Below are 8,382 nucleotides of genomic sequence, written 5' to 3'. Positions count from 1 at the left end.
TCAATATGTTCTGTTTCTTTCTAGTATGTTCTTAGAAGCATAGAGATTGTTCTATATTGTTTTTAGAAAACCATAGAAAGTTCGAGAAACAAAGGATTAGTACAATTGTGTCACAAGAGTAGAAAATGAGCATAGTAGCCCGCGGATATTAGCTGAAGCCCTGAAGAAGATTTTAAATATAAACAAAACGTCGATTAGTTAGAAAATCAAGACCTTTACTTCCTCTCCTTCTTTGCCGGCTGTGCATTGTTATTACACTCTTTGAAGGGCACCAAATTTATTTGATATTTATAAAAATTGACGATCAAATTGGTAAAGAAAAATATATTAATGAAAAAACTCATTCAAAGGTCATTGATATCGCTTATTGAAAAATAATATTGTCAATGTTATTATGTTTTTTATTAATGGTAAAAGGTAACCTTCCCTTGGTGGTACGTAAATATACTATAATTAATTCATAATCTGTTACTTTACATAATACATGCTACATATACAAAACCATATTTCGCATTTAATAGGAATATTCATACAATGGTGATCAAAAATGAAACCTTATATTTAGTAAGTTTTTAGTTAATTTATACCCTGCATAATGTAAAATAAAATATTAATTTCAATTCAAATTAGTTTCAACTTCCTCCAATGTCATTTTTTTTGCGAAAAAGTAACCGGTCTAATATGATGCAGACTAACACGTTCCGTAAGTTTAAATCGTCGCCTCTTGGTGTTGGTTGTCACAAGAAAACGGGTAGAAATCGACCCGATCGTGATGGTCTGTTTCCGGAGAACTTGTTCATCAGTTGCGGGTTTGCCTAAGGATAACGTCGTTTGTTCTATTTTGGAACAAAAGGGTACAGTTAAAGCTTTTTCTTTTTACAAGCTACAACCATACAAGACACATTTCCGTTAAACTTTAAAGATCGGTTTACATGAGTACGCAAATAACATGAACCACATTCCTATCTGACAAATCAGCTTCACTCTTTCATTTTAAATTAAAATGTGAAACATTTTAGTGTTAAAAAAGCACTAAATTGGTGTCAATGCAGTTATTATCACCTGCTACTGCTCACATAAACCGCTTCTCGATTACAACCCTCCAATACAGTAAATTATTTGATTTATTGAAATTAATTTGCAATAATTCGCATTACGAATGAAGTTATTACAATAAAATTAATGTACTTCATACTGCAATTAGTTCCTATTTCATTTATCTTTTTATTTTAAAAAGTGTAGATTGTTGACTTCTTAACCTATAACATTGAAATATATTTTAACAATACCCACACTAATTGAAGAGTAGTGGCACAGACTAGATAGACTGCAAGCGTTGGCCTTGTAGTTGAGAAAAAGTGACGGCAATATCCGGGAAAGTGGAGTGTATAAAGTATGCTTTTTGTCTGATTTGTTACTCCATACACTACATATTCAAATACGTTAATACTTCAGCCAAAAAAAAAAACAATTACGCTAAAAGAATTAATACCAAATTTAATTATCAATTATTTCACAAAAGGTAAAATATCCAAATAAACAGAGACAAACCAATTAATTCCAGACAATACGCGATCTTAGTGTTTACAATTCTCAGTGAATAGTTATATAGACCCTTTGAATGTCTTCTAACGACGACAATGAGAACTTGTATTATAAGAAACGGGCCAGAAATTACACAGCTCTGGCGAAATTCAGCAAAATCAACTTGAGCATAAAGACTTACAAAAAGTTAACAAGTAATTTGGGCGAGTTGGTACTTATACATTAAACAAGCATGAAACCTTCTATTATTCTGCTCATTAAGAAGTCCATCTAATTGAATATTGTCCTTAAGCTGTGCTTTGGGCTTTTTAATTTCATAATAAGCCTATTAAATATCTTAAAGTTGCCCGGGTTTTAATTTTTTGCTATTTACATCAGCGAAAATTCCAAGAAATCTTACGACTTGCGCTTAATCTCGTCCCTCTTTTTCTTAAAATTACTCCGAGGAGTAATAAAAAATCTGTAATCTCGAATTTAAGTCGTATTCAAATTTAATGGAAACTTCCTTTAATTGTGACACTACGTGTGGGGCAAGTGGTAGCAGGCACTAAAGCATTCATTCACATAACAAACGGTCATTATATGATTACAAAGTAACTTTCATGAATACAAAAGGAGAATTCCTGTCTTATTAACTTGCGATCTCGTGTGATGAACTGGAGTTATTTTATAAAGTAAATACACTACGTTCATGAGGAAACGAACAAATTCGTTTAAAATTCAGGCAGTTATATGTTTTCTGGAAAAACGCTCGGACACGTCAATTAGTATTATTAGTTGCGGATTTTTTGACATAAGAAAACTATATAGAGGGTGTCTCAAGAAGAACATACGCAGTCATCATTGATTTTTTTAAATGCAACATCATGTATGTTATGCTATTTTTGAATTGTACGATAAATTCTGAACACTTTGTATAACATACCATCTCTAAAATCAGAGGTTTTCGTAGTAATGACCTTTGAAAATTGATATTTTGAAATATACACAAGTAATTAAATAAAATGTTTAAATTGAACAACCTTGAACGTTTTTTTAAAAACTAACAAAAACAACCTGGTATGCCAAATTTTATGTCAAACAAAACGTATTAATCGTTTTTCATTCCTTGACCACTAGACCATCTTGATGTAGTATTTTGTGACAATAAAAACCATACTATCACCGACGTTTAGTTTGTCAGTGTTATTTTGTCGGTTTTACGTTTCATTTAAAAAATTTATTTATCTGAGAAATATTGTATTGAGTGCATACTCAGCAAGTAGAGATGTTTTAAAATCTTATGAGCTTTGACCTTTATATGCGCAGAAACATAATTCCGACCGTCGCCTAAATTGTTCTACATCCTAAAAACATTGCACCTATTATTCACAGTCTCTCTCGAGATCTAGCGTAAACAAGCCTTTGATCCGATTACAAATATCATAATAAAATGCCCTATTCTTTATTATTTTAATTTAAACAATAAAAATATATATAACGAACGTTCGCCAGTTGACTTTATTGATGCCCGAGCGCCTTAACTCATTTCTAGTTGTGATGAGGCACGTGGTCTAATTCTGAGTCAATGTTTTCACAACGTGCTTATTAGAAGAATTATGGGGATACGCCACGCCTTTCGCGCATTTCGCGGCTCATGAGATATTAAAAGAACTCTACTATCTAATTTATTTAATGTAATTCATCCTGATCGACCTCCAATTACTAGATCTACTGTCAGCAAAATTGAATTGAAATTTGCTGATACGTTAGAGATTTACCCAAAAGGAAGACCAGCAGAAATATCAGAAGATTCTAAACTAGACGTTTTACTAGAACCTGTAAATAATACCCATGTAGCCGTTAGGACAATCTCTAGGAATTGTAATTTGTCATCGGGATCTGTCACAATACTCCGAAAAAATAAATATCATCCTTATAAGGTTCAATTGATACATGAACTATTAGAAGACGATTTTGTCCGAAGAACGCAATTTTGTGAGCAGATAATTGAGATGAATAATCAAAAATTAGATTTTCACGTAAACAGACAAAACTGCAGGTACTGGGCAACTGAAAATCCTCGTTGGACACAGGTCTGTTGCACACAGAATCGTCAAAAAAAAAAAATGTTTGGGCAGGTATTGTCGAAAACCGTGGTGGAATTGTTTTTCCACCGCGTCACTTAGACCTTATTAGGCCCGTTGTACACCCTCCTTCATTATTCGAGTACTTTTCTTCAAACCATCATATTTTACTACACGGGTGGCTTGGTGGCAAAGTCTCGTACAGTTTATGTATGATAGCATGGTATTGAGTTATAGAGATTTTATTTGCTCTTTGCTCTTGCTTTTATTACCATTTATCGGGGACTACACGCATGCGGCAAATGTTGGGCGACCCAGGTCTCTGGTAGCCTGCCACAGCCACGTCACCCATCCAAATTCCAGCCTGCGCCCGTGATGCTTGCCTCGGCAGATCGAAACCCACCGGCCAAGACACCCCGTTAGGCGGTCCCCTGACTATAAAGTATGGTAAATCATTAATATATAATAGGAAGAGAACAGGTCCCAATACTGATCCCTGCGGGACACCATTTTCTATAAAAAGAATGGTGGATTTTTTATTATGTAAACAAACTAATTGTTTCCTATTAATTAAATAGGATATTAGAAGCTTAAGTTAGGTACCTCTAATCCCGTAATACTCCAATTCCTTTAATATAATGTTTTTCTGAACACAATCAAAAGTCTTAGTAATATTACTATATGCTCTCTCATCAAGACCTTCAACATAAATTTCTATTAGCTTCAAGAGAGCTTTAAGTCTATATTTAGTTTTTCGAAATCCAAACTGAGAATCAGAAAATATGTAATATTTCTCACAGTACCCCACGAGTTTATCTCTGATTAGGGTCTCAAATATTTTGTTTATTATGGGAAAAATTGCAATGGGACGAAAATTGTCTAGATAATGTTACGTTAATTCAAATAAATTTAAAAAAATGTTTTCTAAAAATTCCAGTTTGGAAAAAAATTAACAAAAATGTTTGCTGATCAGATACGAATTAACAAACTCAAATTTTGCGGTTCTTTAGACGCAGAGAGTGCTTTCGCACAATCGTATATCCAGTTCACTCAAGGATTTGTAACAAATAGGTCGGTTCGGAGTACATTACATACAAAAAGAAGATATATCGTCCCTTGGCAGTATTGTTGCAATTTTTTACCCTCCACATTACGTAGTTTTACACATCCCTTGTCGCAGTGGTAGCCAACAATGGCAGCTCCGGAACAAAAAGCAGTGTAAAATGGTTAATGTAGCTTAATACACGGAGTGTACGACAACAAGGATTGAATTTATGAAATAATTTGTTTGTTTTTAACAGCATGCCGCTGTGACTTCTCCCATTTGTATTCTTGTGTGACGTCTGGGCGAGAGAGGCGTATTCAGTGACTCCATAAACATGTTTTGTTCCGTATGGAATGGAAATAAGGCAATTATTTAATCGCGAAAATTTTTGTTTTTCAATTCTGTCTATTACAAATTCTAAGCCCATTCCTTGCAACATAGTACTAGAACCAAAAAATAAGAACATATTCAAATTTTTCAAATACTTTACCTAGAAATATATCTTGTATCTCTAAAAATAAAAAAGTTCCCCGTGCAAAGGATCGAAGAAACGCCCAGTATACACTTAGTTACGCTTTTTGAAGAGGTTATCTTCGGTTTTTAGGGCAAATTATCTGAATTGTGCGTTTTGCTAATATCCTCTGCTAAACTAAAGTGTACTATGGTAAATAGTGAAGTAAATTCTCTTTTATCACTTGTAATGCTCAGCCCGCAGGTCAGCAGGTCGTTAAATGAACATTCTGGTAATCAAATTGAGCGGACTTTGAGAGTAAATGGTTCGAGCTGCTGGAAATGTAGTAGTCGAACTTAGGCAATGCTCTCTTATGTAAATTTCGCTTGACTAGTTTTTATATCATTTTGTTAGAAATACTTTATGAAATAATACTTATCGTAATAATAATAATAATAACAGTTTATTTTCCATTTTGACAATATACAATTTTAACTAAAATGTTTAAGAACTCCATTTAAAAGTGTAACCTTAGATACCAGGAGAATATGTAGAATCAAACAGTATACAGAGGGGCATAAAATTTCAAAGGTCTCAAAGTTCGATTGCTACCGCTGGGCGCAGGTATGGTTCGATCGGAGTGATTATGATGTGAAGGTTGAACTCTTCTGCATAGAAGTGCATTCCACGATTAGTTGGGTGACAATGAGGGGGGAAAATGGCGAACCAATCCAGCAAATTTTATTAGACTATAGATATTTAAGTGCGCTTTAGGTGAGATAAACATGAAAACTAAATGAATTCATGTATAGTGGCAACAATCATTTAGTCAATTACACAGGCCCACAAACAGAAATCGAAAAGTCCTTTTTCCCAGACTAGGAGGCCTTTATGTTTTTGGGGTTGCTGATTACGATCCCGGAGTCCATATGACTCCATCACGTCTAGATCAAGGTCAAATGAAGGTCAAATACAATGATACGATTTTTTTGACCCCGGATTTTGAAAGAGAGGAAAATAATTTTACGTCCGGATATACTTTGACCATTTGCGGGTCATCTAGAGGTCAAATCCTTCTTTTGATCTCTCGGCTGATATCTCAGGGAATGGGTCTCGAACTAGTTGAGCTTTATATGTTTTTGGGGTCACTGATCACGATTCCGGTGACCATATGACCCCATCACGTCTAGATCAAGGTCAAATGAAGGTCAAACACCCGATTAATAAAATTTTTTTGACCCCGGATTTTGAAAGAGCCGAAATTCGGTTCGACCAACCGGTCGAAGCGTATTAGCACATAAAATTTTCTACTCTCAGAATCCGGGGTCAAAAAATTGTATCATTCAAGTTACTGTGTTTGAACTTCAATTGACCTTGCTCTAGACGTGATGGAGTCATATGGACACCTGAATCGTGATCAGCGACCCCAAAAACATAGAAGTCAACTGGTTCAAGACCCATTCCTAGCTAAGATATCAGCCGAATGGTCAAAAGAAGGATTAGACCTCTAGATGACCTACAGTGACCTTCAGAGGTCGGTTCGACCAACAGGTTGAAGCCTATTCGGACGTAACATTTTCCACCCTTTCAGAATTCGGGCTCAAAAAAATTGTATCATTCAAGTTAACGTGTTTGACCTTCATTTGACTTTGATTTAGATGTAATGGGGTCATATGAACACTTGAATTGTGATCAGCGACCCCAAAAACATAAAGGTCACCTAGTCTGGGAAAAGGGACATTTCGATTTCTGTTTGTGGGTCTGTGTTATTGGTTCAAGTCAGAACAGTTTTTAAGACGATTTTTTAAAAAAAATTTTAGGTATCTAATGTTGCAGCCGACAATCAAGTTCTAGTTGGAACACTCTGAAATGGTATTTATAAAAATTAGTATATTAATTGGCGTATTCATGTTCCATTCTTTCGAAAATTAATATCATTATTTCATTCCAACCGTACGCGGTACCGAATGAATATTTGGCGCCCATAATCCCCCCTGTTTTTACCCCAGTATCTGCATATCAATTCGATTTCATGCACCCCCAGCAGACAAACATTAGGGGCGTTAGCTTGTGCCCGAGAGGCAGATATCATCATGGTCTCAGTCACGCTAATGACTGAGCCAGGAACTTCATTTCTAATAACGATAACGCAATTCAAAGACAAACTCCCGCACATAGGACAGATCCGAATAACTTTACTAACGAAGTAATTCCCAAAATCTAATTAAGTTTCGGCAAATTAACAGTTGAATGTTTTAATTTCAATTACTTGATATTTTGCCGTTTCAATTATAATATTGCGCTCAGCCGAGCAAAAAATGTCTTTAAGCGCTCCAGATAATTAATCCGAAACACATTAGCCGATGTTCTTACACCATTTCTGCTTCTTTGGCCATGTAGGTTGCGCCAGGAATTTCATGGAGTTGTACCTGGTATCAGCGGGGTTCATAATAAGGCTCATCTTCCAATTAAGGTGCCTCTTGTGTGTCCCAAAATGATGCAACAAAATTCATATTTTTTTCCAGTTCAGATTTTAAAAAATCGCTGAAACAGGTCAATTAGTAAATAGAAATTCAGTTTTCTGCAATATTTTCTGTTTTTTAACCATTTTTGACAGACAGAGACCTATAACATCGCTAAATTCGTCTTTAGAACGGCTATTTATTTATACCATAAAATATAGAGCGTCCTATTAAAAAAAATGTCGGTAATGTTATAGGTCTGTCAAATATGGCTCAAAAAATAGAAAATATTGCAGGAAAGTGACAATTTCTATTTATTAATAGACCTGTTTTAGCAATTTTTATAAATTTCAACTGGAAAAAAATTTGAATTTTATTCCATCAGTTTGGGACACTGTATTGTTATTATATTTATTTTCAATTTATTATTTCCGTTTGAAAATGGTACCGCGTTAAAACGCACGGACGGTTGAGCCTAATTAAAAAATGGTGTGCATATAAAACTGCATTCATCCATACACACTTTAAAGTCACCAGGGAATTTAGCATGATATTGGTCGGTGCGATTCGAATCCAAAATTCAAAAGTAAAATCGTGATTGTGGGGCAAAAATTTGTCATTTAACATGCTGGTCACCCAAAAATGGAACAAGACTTTTACTAATTTACAGAATATACTTGTAAATGTTTTAAAATATATGTACAAATTAACCCTACTATAGTGTGTCTTTTATATGTGTGTGTATTGTATTCATCATTCGTTACTTAGAAATTAATTCCATAGTTGCCAAGTCATGTGTCAAGAAAAAGTAAT

At 34.6% G+C, this 8,382-nt stretch overlaps 1 protein-coding gene across 1 annotated transcript in view; it reads left to right on the top strand.

Moving 5' to 3' along the window:
- The first annotated feature begins 1,621 nt into the window (after window positions 1-1,621).
- LOC108906394 (lachesin-like) overlaps window positions 1,622-8,382 on the top strand; it is a 114,466-nt gene continuing 107,705 nt past the window's right edge. Inside the window, exon 1 of the mRNA XM_018709623.1 lies at window positions 1,622-1,739. Coding sequence (XP_018565139.1) covers window positions 1,622-1,739 — 118 coding nt within the window. The remainder of the gene's footprint in view (window positions 1,740-8,382) is intronic.

The sequence above is a fragment of the Anoplophora glabripennis genome, unplaced genomic scaffold, assembly GCF_000390285.2.
Source record: "Anoplophora glabripennis isolate ALB-LARVAE unplaced genomic scaffold, Agla_2.0 scaffold47, whole genome shotgun sequence".
NCBI lineage: Eukaryota > Metazoa > Arthropoda > Insecta > Coleoptera > Cerambycidae > Anoplophora > Anoplophora glabripennis.
The sequence above is the reverse complement of the archived record's forward strand: the minus strand, read 5'-3'. Positions and strand labels throughout refer to the sequence as shown.